We start from the raw sequence: 25,416 nt of genomic DNA on the forward strand, positions 1-25,416 counted from the left end.
GATGACAACAGAGACAATGTAAAAACATCTACAATTATTTTATTGGCAAACTAAAACTGTCCCTGCTATTTACACTTTACAAGCTATTGTAAATATGCATCACACATATAAAAGGTTTACATTTATATACATTATTTATATAAAGCCACATCTTATTCACCAAAATTCATATACCATATTATATTATAGTTGTGTCATTTCCATAAATCTATTTCTTGAACAACAGCTGTAATAAAATATCACACAGATTTGTTTAGGTACAAGAAAAATGCATATTTGACATACGGCGTCTGGTATTAAAACTGTGGTACCTGTTAAAAGGTTAAGGCATTTTAAAGCAGTAGGTAGTCAGTTCTTGTTTTGGCATGATACCTTTAAGTGAATAAAAACTCTGTTCACTAAACATGACAAAACTAAACTTTCATTAACACCACTACAACCATTGTAAATACATGTGGAAAAGCAAGGGACGGAGGTTGGTATGTGTATAAGTATTTCCGAGACTTATTCACAATTTATCCGTAAAAATCAAAACTGCTAAAGGAATAGATACTATATAAATACATTTGGAGAAGTAATGATTTACGCAGGACTGTTATGAAGCCTGAAACTTGCGATACAATATAAGACCACCGTTGGATAAGAGCAGAAAATATTTGTTATAAAATTTCTCTGAGTTTCTATTGAAAGTTTAAACACTTTTGTGCTGTTTTTAAACTTGTTAATTTGTGATTTATATATAATGAAATGTAATTTGTAAAAAAAAAAAAAATAACTTTATTGCATGTTGTTGTGCTTTTGTGAGTCTCAAAATTCACCTGAAGACTGACTGAAAGTATCCATGAATGTGTCATCACTGACCTCACTGACAGATCACCACAACAGTAATGTTTGAAATATTATGTCATGTAGCATCTTTTAAGATGGGCTTCATAATACTAATGTTAACTATAGCACAGAATGAGACTTCAATACACTTCACTGCAAGATGCCAAATGTACAGTTTTACAATAACATCTATGCATGACAGTGTCAGAAGTTTAATCTCTGTGTTCACTACAAGACAGACTGCAGATAACATCATGCAAAACGTTAGCGTCAGGTCTAAATAGTCAACAAGGATCAAAATACTACAAAGCTGTTTCAACAGAATCCCAAAAGCATAATACATCTTTAAATTAAGAAAAATGAACTCCCACCAGCGGGTTCATCTTTACAACTCATGTTGCATGGACAAACATTGTTCGAGCTTAGGTGGGTTCAACCAAATTATAAAAAAAAAAAAATCACATTTTCTAACTGATCCAAAGTGGTGTCTAGTCAAGATAGTTTTTTGTTTTTGTTTTATTTGCATACGTTTTTAAGATATGTACATTGCTTAGGTGTCCACATACTTTTGTCCTTATAGTGTAACTCAAGACCTGAGCAATTACAACCAAAACTATCTGCATGGCTGGAAACCATGTTTCCAGCCATGCAGATAGGTGACTTCCAGATATTAAATGTTAGTTAGTGAGCTTTAGAGGGTATGGAAGGCGTTCAGCCTTTGTAGTAGTGTATCAATCTTCTAATCTAACAGTTTGCAAGAATGTGAATAAGTGTATTTTCACAAACTATTCATTTAATTTAAGTTTGAATTTTCAACATTCAGTGTGGATAAAAAGAGATTTCTGAATTTATAAAAACTTAATGAGAAATTTAAAGGGGGTATCTAGAATTTAAGAGATTTAGGAGCTAGACTCACATGTGAACTGTCCGTTTAAAACTTGAGCTGTACTTGGTTTATATTCAAGTAGTCACAGTTTGGCATACGTGAGCTGAACGTTCTGCAAGGGGAGGTATGAAATGCTAAGATCAAGCTCTTTGTATTTTATAAACAAATCTGAATATCATCATTCGTAACTCCTTCCATTATTAATATACTGTAAGCTAAAACAAAAACTGATATCATACAATCAATTTGGATCATTGCCTTTATCATATACAGTAGTTAAATATCGTCCATTTGAAATTAATAGTGTCTAAATAAATATACAATCCTGTTTTGCTGTGTGTTTGTGTGCTGTTCCAAATGCTATAAGGCACCAAGGTTTCTGAAGAGAGTTAGCAGATCTGGAACAAAAGCTTAGTGGGATGCATTACATAACACCTCCACAGACCATGAAATGAAATACCACCTGCACTCTAAGGCCTTAAAGCACTTTTTTTGTTTTACATTACATCATGATGGACACTTCAGAGAGCAGCTGGTCAGGATGAAATCATCTGACTATTCTCTTTTGTGTGTCTTAGGAAAAATAATTGAAATTGGTGTGAAAAACAACAAGTTATTTCTCATGCATATCTTGATGCATTCCCGTCTTCAGCCTAACAGACGATCATGCCTTCTTTTTCTGTACAGTACCAGCTACAGTTGTTTGTGTGTCAATAAAAAGGAAGCAACAGGAAAGGAGGAACCAACAGATGGTAATAAAAAAAGCCCCTGTTTAGTCCTGATTATTCATACAAATTGCATTACGTGTTATGTTAAATTAATTATGTCGTTATGCAAAGGCTAATTTAACTCGATCAATTACAGTGTGATCTCAACCGACATACTATACTGTATATTTTGTTACAAACCCCTGCAGGCTCTGTGCAGCCCTGTAGCGATCCCACTGAAGTGACTGTGTTCTCTTTACATTGACCAGTTATTTTCCCCCTTTCCAGAGCTCACAAACACCGAAGCAGCATCTAGTGGCCTCCAGCAGCATGGCCGCCCCCTGAAGTCCAGTCGATGATTATGAAGCTCAGACTCATTACCATGAAAATGACACCCAAAGCTGCAAAACAGGCCGCCTAAGAACGAGGGGAAAAGAGCACATCGATGGCATTGATGCTTAATTATCAAGAACACCATTCCATGGCAATAGCCTTTATCACATGGGATAATCACCAACTAAGCATAATGAATGACTGAAGGGGGAAAGATTTCAAGGCCTCACCAGTATCTTAGGAACAGAGTTCATGGGTTCATCTTCTTTGGGAACAATGCGGATGTAAAAGACAGCAGGGAAGATGAAAATGAGGCAGGGAGCCGACGTTGCGCCTGTAAGGAGAACGAGCAAGGGCTGGTGAAAAACAAAGCAAATAGCACTGCAGCGATATGAAGACAAAACATTTGGAAGTCTAATTATAATCAGTTTGTAAGTAATCTGAGTGAAATGACTCAACACTGGAATATTTTAGCAATCTTACCAAGTTTTGTTGAAATAATATTATTTTTCAGGGTGCTTGATGCATCATTTGTTGTTGTTTTTTTTTATTTATCATTTAATTTTTTCTATTATTGTATTTCATTTGCCCATTACTGGGCAACAAGTGTTGCTGTCCTTTTAATTTGTTCCTGCATCTGATTTTTTTCTTTTTTTCATTCATGAATTATGTATTTAATGACCCAAAAAAAAGGTTTTGAAGATAATACACAGCATGTTAAATATAGTTTACAGTGACAGACAGAGTGATACAGTGGTGATAGAAAGTGAGGGAGAAAAAGCAAAGACAGGCCCTATGCATCCCCTGTGAGTTAAAACGAAATCAAAAATGCTCCAGAAGGCTTGCTTTGCGAATTATATTTTCATTCAGATTTTCTTATATTAATGATTTTTTCTTCATATCAGATTCACCTGTTTTCTTAATTCAAAATTGACACAGACAAGTTTCAGGATTGTAAGCCCTAACAATATCCAAAAGTTGTTGCAAACAGCTCCATATATTGCCTCATCTGCATGCACATGTTTGTCAAAGCAGAATCTGGCTTTGAAGATGCCCGTGGCGCTCTTTTGACTGCAATTTTTTAAAACTTTGACCTCTGACCTTTGAAACACGAGGACAAAGCGTGACAATAATATTGACTTGGTTTTTCCGTGAGCAAACATGCTCTGGTCACGTTTTTTTTTTTTTTTTTGCTTTAATGTTTTTTTGTGTGTGTCAGAAACGTGAACGCTTGAAATACAACAAACACTGCTAGATCAAACAGAAGGGTTGTACACAGCGACAAAATAAGTAACTCATAATAATGACATCATATGTAGAATATCTAGTCGAATAAATCCAGACAAGTGGATAAATAAGACCTGTAGGATATGTTGTTTCCTATCATTGTTCTAATGTTTATTAGTTATGATATAGCATATGTTTGCTACTTGTCTGCAACTTTTAAGTCTGTCATGGTGACAATGTTTCTATGTTTTTCTACGATACTTTTGATACAATTTCATCTTTTTGTACTGTGCTGTACTAACCAATGATGCCGAAGATGCCTAGAATGTTGGGGGCGAATATCACCAGCATATTGATGATGGTGAGCAGAACGACAGCAATGGCAATGTGACGCAACCAGTTGAAAGACTTTGTGGGGAATGCCATATGCTGGATGGCTCTACGTACCTGTGGACAGAGCAGACAGAGGATTGAATGAGGAAATAATACCACGATATCATAGTCATTGAGATACGCAGGGAACAAATCAACAACAAACTTACAGGGAACAACACAATAGGGACGGTCAGCGTCACAGCCGTGAGGACGGCCACTCTCACACACAGGATCAAAGTGTCGTAAGGATCGATCCGGCTGTATGTGTGCAGCAGTTCAGGCTCCACATTGCCTAAGGAAATATGTGAAAAATAGATATAGAAAAATGTACTTTCTTGATAAAGTCTCATGTGAACTTCACTGAGTAATAATCTAATATAGCACTGGCGAGCCAGAAACTCTAGCTTGTCACCACAAGATGGAGCTTGTGCTCTATGTGGAGGATGAGATACTGTACCAGGCTCTGTTTCTCTTCAATGCAGAAAAACACATTAATACCGCATATTATTATCTGACTCAACAACATGCAGTAAATTAAAACCATAGATTAGAACATTTGTTTAAAATCTGAAAATGATTACATAATTTAATCTGCTTCCATTGCATTTTGCCACAAAACATATTTGAGTATTTTTAAAAGCTGCATTATGGCAAGATTTTCCTTTATGTACTTTAGTGTTCTATATAAAGCAGAATCCCCTCATCATAATTACAGACCCTGTTGATTCCTCGATTTGGACAAAATTATTATTCTTTTTCTCTTTTTTCTTCTAAAAACAGCAGCAAAACAAAGTATTTTTTATATTACTGTGACCTAATGTCCGTCCCATTCTTGTGAACGCAATATCTCAAGAACACCTTGAGCACATTTCTTCAAATATGGCATAAAGGTCCACTTGCACCGATGAACTGATAAGATTTTGGTGGTGAAAGGTCACTGTGACCTCACAAAACACGTTTTTGGTCATAACTCAAGAATTCATATGCTTTTTATGACAATTTCACATAAACGTCTAACTGGATCAAATTATGAAGTTATGACATTTTGGACAGACATGGATGTAAACTGCAACATGACTGGTTGACGAATGCATACAATCACAAGGCGATAATTCTAGTTTTACAAAAACAAACATCTCTCAGTTTAACTGCCTCTATACGCCTCAAAGCATCACTCCTTTTGTTTTACTGTGTATCGCTGCCCTGACGATCTGATTTTTTTCCTGAATATTATTTTTCCAACGATAGTGTAAAGACAAACTCCCAAAAAGTAAGAACTCTTCTCACCATAAAAGGTCAGGTAGCCAAAGAGAGCTGCCAGAAAGTACATGGTGTACATGACAAGGATGGAGATGTTGGACACCTTCTGCATCCTCTTCTGCGTTGGACTGAAATCAGACAGTCGAAAGTTATTTGAATTCACCATTATGCAATGACATGTTGTAAAATATATGCAGGTGAGGGGTGACTCACTTGCGGAGCTCGGTGTAGATGGGGAGGACCTCAGGGTGGCAAACAAAGGCGAAAGCCAAGATGGGGATGGTGTATGCTGTCTGTTAAGAACACATTAACACGTGACTTTCTATGATTAGAAGTGCAACCGAGGCTCTCAAAATAAGTGTGGGAACTCTGCAGACATCAACGTTTGTTGCTTTACTGTTCGAAAACAATGCAGATAAGCAGACTGCGTTTTCAGCTCAGCTGCTTACCTGTGAGTTCATGGTGATCATGCGTGGGGAGCAGTGGAAGTCATCGTCTTCATGAACCAGACCATTGTCGTACTCATGGCCGTGGCTTGAGACGTTCAGGCCGAGGTGGGCAGCAGTAGTGTTGGCTGAGAACTCTTCGAAAGGGCAGGGGATCTGAAACTTCTTATAGATAACCTGCAGGGGGATGCGGAAAAATGAAGAAAAGAACAGGTGGAATCGAAGAAAAGACGTAAGCAAGAAGGGACGCAATAAAACAAGTACTCAAAATAACCACTGCCAACGTCAGATTAGTGTGACTCAGTCTCTAAGTACTTAGGTTTTACTTTTAACCTTTGATGTGCATTGAGCAGCTCTTATATGCGCCTTATCAAACATAGCAACACACCACCAAAAATAGAGATGAGGGTGGGAAGAAAGCAAGTAACGTGCCAAGATGACGTGCCAGAACAAATGAGTCTCCTTGTGAAGAGTCACTGTGACGATGTTCTACTATGTGAGCAGGACCAACTTACTGCAGAGAGAAAAAACACCATACAGCTGAGCGAAAATCCACTGGTATAGCCGAGGTAACCTGAAAATGAACAGGAAAAGACAGTTAATGTTAGAGCTCCTGATCCACTTGGGCTTCATGTGTTGTTTGTGACGACTGCGATCTGTAATAGTTACACAAGAACTTCACAGAGCTAAGAGTCAGACGAATGACCTCACAGCACTATGGGACCAGAAAGAGCATATTTATATTATATTAATGAATAGTTCAGAGGGAGGGATCAACTCAGAGAAAATTATGTCTAATTGGGCACCTAGTGTTCCCTCTGCCAGAGGTCGCACTAAGACACACTAATTGCTTGACTTTGAGGTAACTGCTGCATCAAAATGCGCTTACCTAAGCTCAAAGTCAAAAGAAAAAATGACTTTAATGAACAAGTCCTAAAGATAGAAAATGTTCCTGGAAAGAGCTAAACTACAAATGAATTAACTTGAGGATCTTCAGCTTCACAGCAGAGCGTGTGTAAAAACAGACGGATAGGCAAAGAAGTGCAAGGACGTCATTGACTTATAGTCTCTTAATATTAGGAGGCAGGAACTAAGCCCAGTAACAAAAACTGGAACTTTTGGAACCACATTTCCAACACAAAAAGAAAAGATAAACAAAAAGCTATGGGTGACAATATAAAAGTACCTACCATAAACCAAAATGACGAGCTTGGATGTCTTTGTTTCTCATAGTTTTGACTTACTGTATGATTATTTTGACCTACCATAAGTATTTTTACTATGCATAATTTTGGGCACTTGGGCAGATCTGGGCTTCCATTGAAACTAGACCCCAGTGGTCAAAATGTAGGTGAGTTCCTAAAGATATCCCTGGAAAAGTTCCTGTGGTGAAAAGAACCACAAATGTTTCCCTTGCTTGCAGCTCCAACTGCACTAGTTCTACTCACCGAGCTGTTTCATTAAAGCCAGGGGCAGGATGATACTGGCAGAGACCATGATGACCAGGTAGTTTCCATTCAAGTACCACAGACTGTTTGGAGAAAACTATAGTTTACTTTGGTGACCTCAATATTTCAAACATTGGCACAGAGAGACACAGCACACAGAGAGACGGGGACAAAATTACAGCGGAAAATGTGTTAGATGGTAAGATATGGTTCAACATATTTAGTGAAACGTTAGTACTACTTTCTCTAAAATCACAAAAATCTACTGGTCCAAACGGATGACGTGCTGCATTTTGCCTGACCAAAAAAAGCAACCTGCTGGGAACATCCTTGGCTACAAAACTGTGGAAAAAACATGTCTGCTTATGTTGCTCTCGACAGAAGTACTGGAGTAGACTGTATGTAACTCTGATGATTCATGCGACTGTTCACAGTTGCAGAATAGGAAAACAGTGGAGCCTCATCAACACAGCACCAAGGCAAGGCGTCAGTAAACATTACCAGCTTATTCCATCACACCATCGTCACTTATGTCCCTTTAGTTCTTTCATAACAACCCCACAACAAACATCGGTATTACTCACCCCAGACCATAACAATCTGGTGAAGGGTTAATTGAAAGGGTGGAATACCCAAGGCACATTGTAGGGATTGTGCTAAATTAAAAAGCCTTTATCTAACATTGCAATATGTATTTAAAATGACCTACGCATTGCGACCGACATGGGTCTTCATCTGGGTCATTGTCTGCAGTAGCTTGCACCTATACTTCAAACCGATAGGGGGACCATGCTGCTGTTTCGTCATTGGCTATATGTGGGCACCATTAAACAACATCCTGTGAACGCCCTTCATAAAACACAACACCCTCACATAACCTAAAAAGCCGCCACAACATGTATATGTGTCTTTTTAACACATGTTTAAGTCCTTGAGGTGGGCAACCACCAGTTTACTTAAAGGAATAAAAAAGACAAACGATCCTTGTGTGTCTTTCTCAGGAAAACAAATATACATGTAATTAGTAGCTGTAGACCTGGGATGAGCACCAGCAACAGGAAGCTTAAAGAAATAATTGTCAATCATCAAAGACCGCTGTCTCCTAAATCCTGTGTATAGAACAGTCTTTGTGTCCTACAGCCCCTTTTTAAGCTGCTAAACCTGTTATTCTTAACCTTCTGGACAAAACACAACCAGTCAACTGTCTGCCATCACCCTACAGTGATCTATGACACTAGCTCTGTGTGTATGTGGAACATGGAGGAAGTCAGGCAAGTCACAGGTCATGTCCTCTTACGACATTTAGCCAGTAGGCCATTTGAGACGATCAGCTTTCTGCTGTGATGTGATTCCAGAGCTGTTGAGGGAAAGTCGAATCTAAAGTTAAACAAGACCAATCCAAGTCAAGTGAAAAGGGGTAGGGTTAGTTTTCATAAGCAAACTGCAAGTGTTGCATTTAAACATTTTAATTTGAGATGTCTTAATGCACAGCTGAGTGTTTGTAATGTATAATTATCAAATATGTTAGCTGACTGGTTAAGAATGGCCTATAGCACTGTTTTATTATTCTTTTACAGTGTCAATGATATTAGCTTGTGATGTGAAGTTATAAAATAAATATTAGCAGAAATAATGTCATGAATGATAAGTAACAGAAAATTGTAATCACTGACAGAATTCATTTTATCCTATTCTATTCTGTTTTTATTTTGAAACTGTAAAATGTCTTGATATTTAGCACATATTTAGGTCGCAATTTTTAAATAACCAATTTAGGGGATCCTATTGTGTTACTGTATGTGTTTGTATAAAAAAAATAGGCATTGGCCCAAATATTGGGATTGCTATATTGTATCTGCATCAAAAATGCAGTATCAATTAGGCCCAAGTCTTTATGGAGTCAAGTGTCACAGAACAGCAGTGAGTCCAAGTCCATGTCTCAATCTTAAATTCAAACTTTTGTGACTTGGTCTCAAGACTACAGCTCTGAGTGAATTCCTCCTACTTCCAAATATCTGACCCTCTTGTGTGACCCCCCCAGCACACCACCTCCCGCTCCTCAGGCACCCTGTTCTCCTGACGCCATGGATCTGAACAGAAACAGGCGCACTGAGTGGAAATGAACAGTGTGTCTTGGTTGCTGGGTGCCAGCCCTCAGCTGACCTGTCCTTACGCTCGACCACGAAATTTGGCACCCATGTTCAACCACCTGCTGCTGTCATTTGTGAGTGCGGGTGTGTGTGTGTGTGTGTGTGCGCGCTTGCATGAGACACAGAAAGAGCATGAGTCACAATGCTTCATACGTCAATTTCGATTGTAGCTAAGCCCCTGAAGTGAACACACACAAACATAGACATATGTATTACTTCATCCCACTCTAAAATTACTCAGTGATAAAAGGTAGCGTGCCCTTTAGAAGGCTTAGATGTTAGAATTCTTTCTAAATGGTATGGCATAAAATATGGAAAAACACACTCTGCTGAGTATTGTGTATTACAGTGGATGCATTAGAGGATTGTCTAGATGTTTAGCTCCAATATTTAAAACTCTTTTTTTAATCTTTAAGACCTGAGATGGTTTAAGAGGGACTGCTGCAGTCGCTGCAATCCCTTTTCGAGCACACGGTTTGTTTTTAGATTCGAACAGGCGGCTGGAATCCACTTCAGTCTGCCGTGGCCTTATGCAGAGCGTCTGTGTCTGTGGCAAGACTCTGACGTGGACAAGCTGACAAGCGCTGAGGGTTTATGTCGTGTGTACACATAACTGACAGATAGCACTCAACCGAGGGCCCCCTGCAGCTCAGCCAATTACAGGCTGCCATTCTCATCACACCCCCACACCCATACTCACTGCCCACATAGTCTGCCAGGCCCTTTGACCTTGCACACAGTGTCTGAGCTGGACAGCAGGCAGGAGTTGAGTGCCTTTCACTAGCAGCACAGAGGTTTTGATGTTGAAAAGCGCTTAAGTGATAATACTCACTCAGAGTTGGGATCCGCCTTCAGGAAAGTTTGGATGACCAGCGGTAACTCAGACTTCACAATGTACAGGTAGCTGGACATAGCTGTAACAGACGAGACAGAGAAGAGGTGAAAATGTGGCCAATCATGATTCGCTAAGCCATGTCACATTATGTTTGTGTAAGTGACAGAGCAGTAGCTACTATTGAGGACACTGAGGTCATGTGTTTTAGCAGCATGGGGGAGGTTACTGTCTACAATTTAAAATAATTAACACATAGCGGTAATTTATCGGCAGATTTGACACTGTTTATTTAAAAGACTTAGTCTGACAAAAAGGCCAGAATTGTATTGCTTTCATACAACATTAAGACGGTCAAGTTGGGGAACATAAATATACTGTTTCAGTCATTTTTCAAGCAAAATTACCAAACATTGCCAAGCTTCTCCAGAACGTATCTGTTTTTCCTCCCAGGTTTATTGGCATTTTATCGGCACTATTGTGATATAGTATTTGACCTCAGTAATTCTAAAATCCTGGCCATGACCCTAGAAAGTGAGTTACTGGTTTCAGTGAGCCAATCACAACACCAATCAACGTCAATCCATGTGTAGTTATTGCACCTACTTAGGGCTACTTATGAAAACCCATGCATTAAGTTTTTAAGCATTAAGCATTATAAATGCAACCAATCATGTTAATCGTGCCTCTAATGTGTCTACAAAGCTTTGGTCAGAAACAACCGGCCATACATGCGGCTCAGTGAGTGGGTGAAACTGTTGTTATTGCCAGTAGGCAGCAGCGGGAAAGCAGCTATTTACCAACACTTCTCCTGATCTTTGCTCTTAGTACATCCTCATGTTCCAGCACATACAGCCAGGAATAATAGTCACAATAATAACGGTTTGAGGAATGTAGTTGTGTGTGTGGTTGAGTGGGGAATATCATTATAACTCATGTATTCTACTACAGGGCGTCCACAAACTGAATCACTAAGTCACATTGGCTCCTCACCTCCAATATTCTGCAGGGTAATCGCTATACCAGCAGCCATTTTTCCAGGAGTACCAAAGGACCTGTACCCCAGCTCTTCATAAGCTCGAATTCCTGTAAACATTAATACTCACTCAGTTATGTTTGCTGAGACGTCCCTTTGAGCAACAAAAACAATTACAAAAATGTAAAATAATTAAAATGTTGTACAACTGTGACTGTTGGGTGAATGGGTTAAATGTATCAGATGTTGCAGAACTGTTTTTAAGTACATATCATTTTGATTTCTTCACAAAAGGCAGAGACATGACACAAATCTTACCCACAATGCCAGAGGATTTCAGCAGGAGATGAATGGAGTAACATGACAAGGCTGCTACTGCAGTCAGGAGAAACCTATTACACAATACAGAAGGAACAGTCATATACTGAAGGTTTATATATGTCAACCGTGTATTTCACCAAATTCTACATTGCTTCTGGGATTATAACCCTGGCCTTACTCTTCTGACCATTTCCATGTACATTACAATAAAACAGTCGCGATGTATTGTGCATGTTCTTAGATGCTACCGCCAATGTGACATAATTTATTTACACAATTTATTGTTTGACCTGACTGTGTGTTAATGAGAGAACAAAAAACATTTCATTAAGCCTGGGAAGTTGAACTTCAGTAGTGGCTGATTTTTCACAACGTCACTGTCCCGCCTTTGCATGACATTTGACAGCTGATGGTGTTCATTGCTTGAAAATGTTGATTGTACAGTATAAATGTTAATTGTACAGTATTATTGTGAGACTTTACCAAAGGTTGAGGCAGATGTTCTGCATTAAACAAGACGAGGCATTCTTGTAATAATACTTATTTTTAGAATATAAATGCTCCCGATTGATTGAACTCAACAGTCCTACACATGGATGAAAACCATATTTCCCACAACGCGAGTTGCAGTGGTCCTCTTACAGAGTCAAGTCAGCAGGGTTGTGAGGTCAGCATTATGGGTCAAAGGTCGATCCAAAATCCATCCCCTTTCTCAGACCTTTTCCCAGCATTTCTGTACACTCTGCATTTCCTGTAGCCACAACATAGCGAGAATACCACTGGCCCTTGTGTGTAGGCGGAGGGATGGAGGCCGAGCCCTCAGATTCCACTGAACAGTCATTAGCAGCATTACAACTGCTGCGCAAACTGTCCAACCTCCCTCAACTCAAAAACAAGCATTTATTTGATCTGCTTTTTAGTATATTACATTACTTGTGTCAATGAAGAAATATTCTTCTCTGGATCCTGACGCCTTCTTTGACTGATCTATTTCTGTGTCTCACTGGAAATAAGCTGGCGTGGAGTGAGAATGTCTATTTGTATCTCTGCTGGTGGATCAAGGGTTCTCTTGACACTATCGGCTATAATCTCCACCAGAGCCACAATGAGGGGAATAACGTTTGTAGCACAAAGAGCTACTGAGGCAACAAGGATCAAACATCTAGACTCTAGAGCAAACTTGTACGAACAAAGATGAATAAACATGCTTTGAATCCAAAACACAAAAGTGACTATCGGGTAAAATATTGCAGATATTCTTGACACATGACGCTCTGAAGCATGTGTAACAATACCAATGCAGTCAACTAGGTGACATGTATCAATGCTTGATGGTCTTCTTTTAATGAAGTGCTCGTATAGAGAAATGAATCCCCCAGCCTGGAAAGCTCTTTTGTTTGCTTTCTAGGAATTACACTTTTGAAATGCCTCTGTCTGGTCCGTTCAAAAGAGCCACTTGCCTTTAATCGCATCAGAGATTAAACAGATTTTAAAAAGCAGTGCTGTCTAATGCATAAAAACACAGACTTAAAGTAAGACAAGCATTACACTGAGATACAGTGTAATGATAATAAGATATAAGGATAACATAGAAAATAGTGAAATGCAAATAAACACAGGTAATCTATAATGCTTTAAAACTGATTGTAATGTAGCCATACTACTACTACGAATAATAATCTCCATATGTCATGCTGTTAATCATACTAGAGGATTATATCTGGTGACTCAATCAAACCTACAGTTTTTCAATAACTCTCAAGTCTGTGTTTTGTGCTTCTTAGAACAGGCATAATGTACATGCACATGCTGTTTATTGAATGTTATGTTTGACATAAGTTGTCATGATATTAAAGACTGTTAACTGCAGGTTGGTTGCCTCAGGTTGCTTTGAAAACTCATGTAAATATAAATTTCTGTTGCACCTACTGACATAGCAATGATAAGATCCCCAAGCATATATGGTTAGAATAACTCTGACCTAATTCCGAACAGGAATTTCATAGGAAATTACCTTTCAGCCTCCTTCATGAGAGGAGTTGAATCTATTACACTGAGGCCGTTCTATACCTAAGTCTTGCTACTTGCTCTCTGCAGCTACGGAGACACAGACGACATGACCAAGACAACCAGGGTCACGATCTGACAGCAACATTGTGGTAAGAGCAGAAGGAAGTACACGAGCAATCCAGATGCCTCACAGAGGGTCTGGAGGATCGGTTATTCTGGGCTGTGGCCTTTCTGGGTTCTGTATGCGGCAACGGGAGCAGGGATGGGAGCTTGGAAAAAGGTATGAGTAAAGATGAGCATATCATGGTACACGATATGTTCCAAGAAGTCATGCCAGACAGTAATTCACTCCTGTAAGTGGCACCACTCTGGCCCTCAATCGTACCACCAAAGCAGCTCACTCCTCAAGTGTAATCCCTAAGGAAGCACATTAGAGAATCTCAGGACTCTATAATGCTTTTGGCAAATAGTTTGATAGTTTTTTTTACCACTCTTAAGTAAATTAAACTAATAGTGTTGTAGTCATGACCACCTAAACCGAGACCAAGTCATGAGTAAGACCAGAGTATATCGAGGCTGAGACAAGACCAAGACTTTGAGGGGGCAGGTCCGCGTCAAGACCAAGACCATACCAGTGTGAATCCCACACTGCATACACTCCTACGATAAAATGTGAGACATTGACACTCCTCAAATGGATCTGAAAGATCCACATTCCCATAAAAAAAACACTCAGATGAAGATTCCTCTTCATTCACCTCTTGTATTGCCATATATACTGTGTGTGTGTAATGAAACTGACAACAATGCAGCACTGAAACCATTGATATAACTGACTTTGCCTGTATGCAGGTTCTAGCTCGTATTTTGTCATTTGCCACCCGTTGATAAACACACTTATTTACTCACAAGAAGAGGAGTATGCCAGTGTTGGCCATGGCATACGCCAGTCCCAGGATTCCACTGCCCATAATAGCATTACCCAGGTTGAAGACGGACATGCCAAAAGACATCTTTCCTTCAAACTAAGAGGGGGAAGAAACAAGAGCACACAATAAATGTACAATTTGAAAAAGCATAATCCTCACTCTGTTGTTTTTTGTCTGTAAACTTGACTCACATCTTTGAAGCGGATTTGTTTTTCTCCATCCGCACTGGGCAAAAATTCCTCATTCTCCAGTCCTCCATCAATATCATCAAATCTACAGGGCAAAGTTATAATTGTCAATGGATGGTCTCTCTATCTATCTCCTAAAACTGTGCACATATCTCCTGTAGACTTGCTTATTTTTCTGTATTATCATATGCATGGAAACAAATATGCAGTTTCAAAAGTCTTCGTACAAAGCTGCACAGACATACCCGACTGTTTGAGTGCCATTTCTGAATAAGGATCCACCCGATGAGGTGAGCAAAAAACAATGTGAACATGCATTTAAAAGCGTTTATCTAGGTTGTAAGTCCTACTGTATGTTCCTCGCCACATCCATTATCCTGGTCATTATTATATGATAAACTCTTATCATAAGGACAAAGGTATGTATGCAAATCAAAGCATCCAAAAGTGTCTTTGTTTAGTTAACTTAAACGACAGTTGTTTGAATAATGCAGGATGTGGTTTTGAATATAATACAGAAAGACAAAAGGTATAAAAAGTGCTCGGCACATGCTGTGTTATAATGCCATTAACAGTATGTAAATGACAAAGGGCAGCCATTCGTCTGTGTTTAAAATGAAGGGGGAATACTCACTGATCCTCTTCTGGCAATGTCTTCATTGGCATCCCTAAGTCACCTTCAAGTTCGTGACTTTTCCCGTTGGATAAGATGTTCATCTCTGACTGAATTGGTTCCATAGTCCAAGTAGGAAATGATTATTTTTGGCTTGTATGTATACAATGAAGATGATCCTTTATAGTCGCTCAATATCTTGAATATCTGGGACAGAGAAAGAAAGGACATGAATTATTACAGTATAGGTCATGTAAAAACGTCAAAGGCTCTCTCCAGAGACATTGTTTGGTTTGCCTGTAATTGCCTTTTTTTGCCTAATTGTAATTATTTACAATTCATTTTCAATTTCAAAGAGCAGTGTTCTATCTACTAGCTCAAGGTTCTGGTTTTACTGCACCTGCACTTCTGTAAATTCTGCGATCAATGACGGACATCATGAATTCAACATGTGTCTATACAACATCAGGGTAACGATGACTCAGTTCTACTGTTGACACGGGGACTTCCAATCTCGTCCAATCTGTTCACTGAAACTTTTGCAATAAATACACCAACATGAACAGTACATACGTAGCTGGAAATGATCAAAGGTTGGAAAGTATGGCAGATTTTTTGTGCTGTCCAGAATTTCAGTACTGAGCCAAGCAAACAAGTACAGACTACATGGTCAACGGTCAAAGTCTGCTTGAGTTTTTTACTTTTGTTTGCTCTTGTCCGTTGAGTTAATGTCACAAACCTGCAGATTATCAGTGCTACTGTTCGCATCCCACACACTGACGTGGTGGTCTTTAGGACGAATATAAGCACAACGTGAGTAAACTAAATGCTAAATCACTCACAACAGCAGGCCTCAAATTAGTGAGAGAGCCGTTTGCAAAACTGTTATTACCGTATTACTATAATCATACATTTCAACAGTATTTTTCCTTAATGAGCATGGGGTTTTCTGTAACAATAGTTTGAGGAGAAAGAAGGCATATTTTTGTCAACCGATTAATCACTATAAAACTATAAAGACTTCTGTGGGAGAATTCACATCGCTCACATCCAATCAAATTATCAATAACTAAGAACTATTAATAATATGTGATTGCGTCACACCATGACCCAAGTGACATACTGAATACTCTTCACCAGAACTCAGAGAGACAATGTGGTTTTGTTCGCTGTTTCCTCTGTGACAATTGTACAGCAGCTCAATTGTGTTCACGGCGTCCTCTCAGCCAAAAGATCCCTATTACTGCTATTCACACTGTTGAAGAGGGCGATTGATACAAGCAGTGCAGCTACAAAAGAAGGCCGAGTAGAATAAAACAAAGTCCCACTGCACAACATAAACACAATAATCAGGCACAGATGCCAATCAAGAAATGAATAATTTCCTCCAATAAAGAAAATGTATTTAAACCTAAAAACATATCATCTAACTTCAATGAGACCTTCCATTGCCACATCTATTCAGCCATTTTATTTGCCCTAAGTTAACATGTCCCGTAACATAGCGACACATGTAAAAGCCCGTAATGTCAATACTTCTTGTTGCAACACCAGACTTTGATAATGATCATTTCCAGAGAAACTGGGGGTAAAAACAGGATAAACAGGCTTATTTTAAGCGTCACATCAAGATATCGCTCCAGTCTTCCCCACTGTAAATTATAAAAGATGTGCCTGTTGTGGCCTCCAGGAGAATCCAATCACTGTTTAGGTGCATTAAAAACTAGAAAACAGTAGATGAGCTTGGCGCCACTAACATTTACAGTAAATACAGTAGGAGGCTCATTATGAAGTCTCATGATGTTGCCGGTGTTCTGCCCATATGATCACTGTTTGCACTGCATACCCTTTTAACCTGACAACAGCTGCGCCTTGAATAATGCGTCTAATCAGAAACAGTTACAATTTTTTCAGTCAATGGTGATGTAGAAAATGCTAATACTAGCTAAACCTAGAGCGCCTTTTTTATTATGTGGTGTCAGTGAGGTTAATGTTTTCAGGTGTTTTATTTGTTACTTTTAATATCCTGAATTTTACTAGTCAATTTTGTCAAGACAGAAGTCATTGAGGACAGATGGAAGACACAAAAGATGGACTGTGATGGATGTGTATTTAGCACAGGAAATCAAAGAAAAACCCAAATCTATATCAAAGACCCTGAAAACACTTGCCTATACACTGTATGAAATGCAAAATCACACTCAAAAGCTTATTCTTCTTTCTAATAAAACTGTATTCATGCGAAATCCTTTGCAAATGGATATTTCTATTTGACTGATTAGTTTGCTGCTTTCAGTCAGAACAGTTCTTATTTATTTCAAATGAAAATGTTGAAGTTAGATAAGACCTTCTGAGTAGTAGTGCAAGGCAACATAGCTGATAACAGTACAGCATACAAACACAATTCTAAAATCACCATTACACACTTCCAATTAAGTCATTCCAATTAATTGCTAGCATAAGCCAGGGAGTATTTTCCATAGGAAACTATAAGGGAAAACACACACCCATAAAGCAGCATTCTCTGGGATTTTATTAAGTGTGGTAAAGACCTTTAAGACCACATCAATCTGATGCAGTTAAGGTGCAACAACAGGAAGTCACAGTGAATTAGCAGCATTAATAAAACAGGACTGGAACTCTGTGGAAACTTCCGTCAGGTACAGACCAAGTCTGAGATCAGGTAACTGTATGCAAAATGATTCTTTAAACAGACACATGGCTGATATTAGGCAGTTTGGACCATTTAGCCATATGTGTGTCTATAAACCTGTCCCTCAACACGATCCAAGACAGCTTGTTAGAGACCCAGCAGATGTGGTTTCTGAAGTGGCTGTTGCTGCTGCCAGCTTGGTGCCGAAAAAAGGACTACGGTTTGCAGATCTTCATAGCGGTTTGGGTCATCTTGAGAACATCCTATTTGTATAGTTCAACTATACAAACATCAATGGTTATTTACATATGCATAACTTGCTTTGCACCAGTGTAACAATAACAACCTAAATACTTTGTACAATTGTGCCACAAAGGAGGGGACACCAATTCATTGTTTGCAGAAGGTGTAAAAGCTGCAAATCTAATTGATTCTTCTGATCTACCTCTCTGTCCGTGTCTTTGTTTCCTGCTGACTTCAAATGATCAAGTTCAAATGTAAAATGGTTGCCCTCTGTATCTAGCAGGTAAAATCTACCAAGCCTTAAACAAGTTCACATGTTCTATTCAAGAACATCTGCATCAACCTCTTGGTAACTAAATTATAACTATACGTTTCTGGGTGAGTGATATGATGTTTCTATAGCAATAAAACACTTGAAATGAAGTCCTACGGGCAAAGAAAACCACTAACTATTTACAGATATGATCCGTGTCCGTATGAAAAACTGCATATCATATCCTCTTTTACTGAGCACCATGGGAGTCCCCCTTACACTCTTACACCTCTACTGCAGCCCATTGTGTTATATAATAAATGAGCCCTAAAGGAGCATAAGAGTGAAAGGTCTCAGTCTGAGTAACTGGACTTAAGTGACATTTGAAATGTTTGAACAGGTGGGAAGGTGAATAGTGATTAACTGTTAGATTTTTCTGTCTGTTGGACATTAATGTGAGAGAATCTTTATTAAAAACACTTTACTCCCACAATTATTTCCGATCTCTTCTCGTGTCACTTGGACATAAAACAGGGCAAGCACGGGACAAGTGGGGCAACAGTGGGCGCAGGAACAGGCACGAGGTTCAGTCAACAGTGCCTGGCAGCACCAGCTCGTCTCAGCCACGTGCTGCTGGGGACAGAGGAACACATGCTCATGTCCTATGTGATGTCGGCCAGCACCTGAATGACATATTCTGCTATGTGGCAAAGCAGGCTGGTTTTTATAATGGTCAATTCGTCATGAACTACAACCATTTTAAATGCTTCAAACAACTCTTTAGGTCAAATGAACAACAATCTGGAGCAGTGAATTTTTTTTTATTGCCAGTGGATATTCAATCTGTAATAAAGGATTAGTTTTTGGAATAAACACTAGCTATTTCTATGTTCTCATTTGGAGAATGTAAGGAAAGGAGAGACTTGTTGTGAAATGATCCATATATGCTAGTCTTTATGAAATTCTAAATAATTCTGAGAGAAAGATAATTAATGTACTAACACACAGAAAATACTTTCAATCATAACTCAAACTATATAAAAATTAAACTTCAACAGCTTTGATACTGCATCAAATAGTTGAATGAAATAGATGATGTTCCCATTTCACCCGCTACCCTCCTCCTCATATACCAATAATAGTGTCAGCCTTTCTGACTAGATAGCACAATTTGAAGATATATTACGATTGTAGATTGAACAAAAAAACTAGAATCTTTACAGAGTAAGCCTTAACATTTAGGGAGGTGTTATGTACAGCAAATTGGAAATGTTTCCCTTGGGACAGCCAAATTATGTAACCTTCATCCTCAAAGGGAATTTTCAAATGAAATACAAAACAAAAGCTCGAGGTGACATTCATGCTACTAAAGGCATTAGCTTTCTGTGTCACAGCCTATAATTATATTGGTATTAAAGCAATGTGAAGCTTGACAGAACTGACACACTGAAGATTAAACTACATCACAAGTTAGCTCTTGTCAAGCTACTGATGCTTTTCAGGTCAGCAAAGCTTGCCCTGACTTTTGAACAGAAAAACCAAAGTCAAATGTAACCTCCATCATATTTGACCTGTCTGATGAAACATAGGTTGGTTGGTATGTCACGACTACTGTTTGCCTTTTTTCAAGTATGATTGAAATTAATTTAAAAATACACATTGCATACATGCTTCTTTGAAAAATTCAATTTCACGGTTGTGTGGTAAAATCCCCTAATTAGTTTGGTCTCTCATTTTGAGGACTAATGGCTGACTGCACTTTAAGTCAAGTATGTAGCATCCATTAATAAATGGTATATAGGAAAGAGAAGAGGCAACAACACAAACAAGTTCAATTCAGAGGGCTTTACAATCTGTACACCTACGATATCCTCTTGTCCCAGAACCCTCACACTGGAACAGGAAAAACTCCTCCAAAAAAACCTTTAACGGGGAGAAAAGAGGGAGAGACCTGTGGGAGCGCAACAGAGGAGGGATCCCTCTCCCAGGATGGACAGAAGTGCAATAGATGCCATGTGTACAGAATGAACAACAGAATCTATATCAAACAGGTGATATTCAATGTGGTAAAAGTCAACAGAAAGTTTCATAATATAATCTCCCAGCCCACTAAAGTTTTCATGATTCTTCTGACTCTCTCATGCACAGGAATCGTTAAAGATCATAAAAGCAACACCACTAGAGTGAAAACAGCGAGCCAAGACATTATTTAACACGCTGTTTAACAAGCAGTTTAAACAAAGTGTTAGCTTTAGCGACATCAAACAGCCGGCAATCCTCCTATGTTATGTTAATCCAAGTAGCATGTAACCTGGTGGCAGGTGGAACCCTAACATTTGCCTTTCATAAAAGTATAACAGAAGCAAGTGCATGAAATGTTTCAACTTAGGGGATGACAAATGTGTAAAAACACATTTTAGAGAGGAATGGCTTATTTAGCTTTTTTAGCCGTGGGAGGTCCAGAACTCTTGACTTCATTAGCTGCATGACTTCATTGCAAGACAAACACTGGTACATACCCACTGGGCCAATAGTTTAAGCCCAGGCAACCATGACCAGTACGAATGCATGTTATAAGGGTGACACATCCTGAATCATGGTTGTAATACAGGACGTGGACACAAGCACAGAATGCCTGTAAAATCCAGTGCAATCTAATGCAGTGACCCTGCAATAAACCCTGCCTTTGTGGACCGTGTAAAATTTTTTTTGACACTTCATCTGCAAACTAGTAATTCAGCTGAGTGCATTATTGTGAAAGGTGTTCTCGGAGTAAAGAAGAAGTAGCTCTATGGTTGCTAATTGCTATTATGTGTTGGTGTCTACAGTTTCTAAAATGAAGGTGACTAGTAATATTTTATAGCTGATGGGAACGATGGCCATCACAAGAAAGTTTATAGAATGTATTATATACCAAACAACATGCATTTCAGTGTTTCAGTGTAACAATGGCAACTATTCAAATATCATCTTGGTCCATTTATTTGAAATGAAACTAAAAGGAAATGCTATTGTTGCGCTGTATCTTCTGGATGTGTAAATAGGCAACTGTTAGCGAACATGTTTGCCATATGAACATAAGAGGCGATATATGTCAGTGTTAACAGCTTGTCTCTGTCTTATGTATGTATTGTAACTTGTCACTTGACTATTTCTGCTTTCAAATTATATATGTAATTTAACTGCTCACATTCAGTATATGCTAGGGTTGTTTCTTGCTTAGTCTATGGTGATTTATTTCCTGAAAGTCTTCAAATTCAACAATATATGGCTCTACGTAGAATTTTGTAGGCACTGATTGCTCAAGAGGGAACAAATTCACTGGAGTGTCTGTGCCATTTTCTACCTGATAAGCTATAAAACACCACAATGCACAAAAAACGCTCTTTGAATGGACTGAAAGACCAGTCCAGTTTGAACTTTCTCATAAGATAATGAACATAACATTATCTGTCGGGACAATTTCAAAAAAGACAATCCTAAATATCAAAAAGCCTGCAGGGAACATATCATTTATTAAATAAATAAATGCAATTTAGTCATTTTCATATACACAACATCAATAAAGTACTTTATAATGACTTAAATATAGCACATGGTATGTTCAAGTTCAGCCCCACAGATTATGAGCCCCATGACAAGGACAATAATAACCTCTGGAGTGTCTGACACTTAACACTTGGGCTGAGTCAAACGCAGATATTCACAGGTCTCTTCAGTGTGACAGAGGAGAACAGCTGGCTGGTTCCCACATGGTTAAAACATCGGCGTCCACATGCCGCGCACCTGTCCAGCTTGTGCTCAAACTCTCAGCCACTTTGATCACTGCACATGCTGGGGTCACTGGCCGCAGTCGAGCTTATCTGCTCGTTCTCCACTGTGATGAACCCAGCATGTCAACCCATATGGGTTGGTGTTTAGATAGGGGCCAAAGTGAAAAACCTGTCCCCCTCAGCCATCCCACCTTAAGTACACACACTGAAGTTCTCTGGACAGTCGATCTGTATCCCAGAAACTGTGAGGTGTTCAGTCTTAATATGGTTGGTATTTAAAATAATTTGGAAAGTCACACTTGGAAAGTTACATGTTTTTAGCAGTACAACTACAGTTTTCCATGATGACCACTCAACACCTGCATTTAAGCAACTAGGGGTTAAGTTGTTTCACAGGAATATACACATTTCTACACCCACCGTTTTCTAAGTAAGTCAAAGACTGAAACTGGCAACGTGCAGGGTGCAACACATGAAACCTGGAGTAGGAGTAGAACATTTTCCAGGAGAATAACAGTCTAGCATAGACTTTATGCTTCCCTATAAACAAACACTCACTGTATTGTGTGATGAAACACATTTCATTCAAACTCAAAAATTGCAGGCAATTGGCTTGAAATCATGGTATAACCACATACAGTCTTTCCATTCCATTCCATTATCCAAACCGCTTATCCTATTCAGGGTCGCTGGAGCCAATCCCAGCTGAGATTGGGCGAAGGCAGGGTAAACCCTGGACAGGTCGCCAGTTTATCGCAGGGCATATGTAGAGACAGACAAACATTCACGCTCACACCTACAGGCAATTTCGAGTCTCCAAATAACCTAAGCTGCATGTCTTGGGACTGTGGGAGGAAGCCGGAGAGAACCCACGCTGCCACGGGGAGAACGTGCAAACTCCACACAGAAGGACCACCCGGGATCGAGGATCGAACCGAGGCCCTTCTTGCTGTGAGGTGACACAGCAAGAGTCACTACACCACCGTACACCACCGTGCAGCCCACATACAGTCTTGCTAAAAACAAAATTAAGCTCATCAAGCAGTCTGCATAGCAACGGCTATGTGGCGGTAGATTCTTTGCTGTTAGCTGTTAGCCGATAGCCAAACACACCATCCAAAACTCTGAAAGCTGTATTACTTCCACTGTGTCACTAGCTGCCCCCAGTGTCCGGGACCGGTTAAGAGCAGTGAGTGAGAGGTCCCTGAACATGCAGCTATAACTGACCACACAAAATATTATACAGTTTGCTGCAGAAAAGAATGCGAGATTGGCTGTGGACAGACACAGAGGTGCACTCTCACTCACGGACACCCTCACTCACACGCGCAATCGCATGATCCTCCTGGCGGAGATAATAATAATAATAATAGCAATAATAGAACTAGTGCAATAAAGTTTGGTTATGGGGTGATCTTTTAGTCAATAAAATGTCAATAAAATATCTTTACATTTAAATAAAAATGACAATTATCCTAATTCAAAATAGTTGATTGATGTATTGTTGATTAACTATTCATTTCACCCCTAAATATGCCACTCATTTCATATTGTTAGTTGAAATAGTAGATGGTATTCAACATGATAAATAGACAAGAAAGAGCAGGGCATTCAAATCACTGGCACACATTCATTTATGAACACTGCTCAAAGAAAACATTCAGAATCACAAAAGCACTGTCTCTCACTCATGAAGAAGAATGAAGGGGGGAATAACATTTCCTCCAAGTCATTATTTTAAGGCAATAACACAATATGTAACAGGCTCATTTAGCAACGAGTGCGCAGCATTCACTTCCCACACAGGGAGCTCCTCCTGTATATTTAGCTGACAATAACAATGGCAAAGCGCTTTAAAAAGCTGCTACTGGTGCTGTCTATTAGGCTGTCCTGACGCAGACTGTGTGGTGGGCTTCTATTTAAAACAAATTGGGCCGTTAGTGTGGGTCGGATATGATTTTGGTGGTCGGAGGAAAAGGAAATTGCGTCTTTGCGTTTACTCGATGCCATGTGGCTTAGTCACTCCCAGCAAAGTAAGGTATAAACTGAGTACACGACAGGAAAGGGATTTTTTGAAACTAACACAAGCTACCTAGAAATAGGCGTCATAAAATATCAAATAACTTTGATTCAGTGACGACAACTGCTTGTGAAAAAAAGAAAAAAAACATGTCAACTGAAACTAGGAAACATTTGCGCAACACTTTAATCAAACAAAGGTAATATCTGCTTGTGAGTCACACATTGGCCACGTAGACTAATCCCATTCATCCAGCGCTTTCTTTTACCTGTTGCATGGCGAGTTTAACCTGCAAGCTGATCCGACGTGTAGCTACTAGAGAAAGACTCAAAAAATGCAACACGAGTGCTCAGACAATAGATGGACAATTTGTCAGTGAGTCCTTAAAGCACATGGTCCTCACATCTGGACTTGGCGCTCACTGCGGGAGGACCAAACATATGCCATTCTTTCTTCATTGATCACCCCTCCAGAGGAAACAAAACTATATGCCTCAGTAGGCCTATAGTGTGCCATGTGATCATATAGGCTACAATATTCATAATACCCTGTCTGTTTTCATTATACCCATTACACCCCAGTGTGATTGGGAAAACCAAGGTTTTAACATACTACTTCACCTCAACCTTTCAATAAAACCGGTTAAACACAAACATCATGTCAAAGACAGCAGCAGCATCTCAAGCAAAACATCCTTTTTTTCTGTTTAAAGAATCCAATTTGTTCTTACCAACGGTTCTTGTCACGAATCTTCCAAATTAATTCCTGTGATGAGTGCGAGTAAATCTGATGGTCAGAATCTGCTTCTCCTTGCGTGTCTTCTCTTTCTTTTTCTCAGTGAAGGTGGAAGTATCTACATTGGCGTTTTCTATACGCACACCGTCGCTCTTTAAGTCAGCGGCAAACAAAATGCGCTCTAAGAAATGGAAGGCATCGAAAAACCCT

General features: G+C 39.2%; 1 protein-coding gene across 1 annotated transcript; it reads right to left on the reverse strand.

Moving 5' to 3' along the window:
- Positions 1-21: 21 nt before the first annotated feature.
- Positions 22-25,416, reverse strand: slc38a3b (solute carrier family 38 member 3b). The gene is made up of 16 exons (XM_031865188.1): positions 25,202-25,416; positions 15,551-15,736; positions 14,920-15,001; positions 14,709-14,824; positions 11,787-11,860; positions 11,486-11,578; positions 10,493-10,574; positions 7,511-7,593; positions 6,578-6,636; positions 6,066-6,239; positions 5,830-5,909; positions 5,644-5,744; positions 4,524-4,648; positions 4,284-4,428; positions 2,985-3,088; positions 22-2,838 (listed from the first exon to the last, which is right to left on the reverse strand). The coding sequence occupies exons 2-16, from the start codon at positions 15,652-15,654 to the stop codon at positions 2,734-2,736; spliced, it is 1,527 nt and encodes a 508-aa protein (XP_031721048.1). The 5' UTR covers positions 15,655-15,736; positions 25,202-25,416; the 3' UTR covers positions 22-2,733.

This window comes from Anarrhichthys ocellatus, unplaced genomic scaffold (assembly GCF_004355925.1).
Source record: "Anarrhichthys ocellatus isolate YVR2014 unplaced genomic scaffold, GSC_Weel_1.0 scaffold1, whole genome shotgun sequence".
Classification (NCBI taxonomy): domain Eukaryota; kingdom Metazoa; phylum Chordata; class Actinopteri; order Perciformes; family Anarhichadidae; genus Anarrhichthys; species Anarrhichthys ocellatus.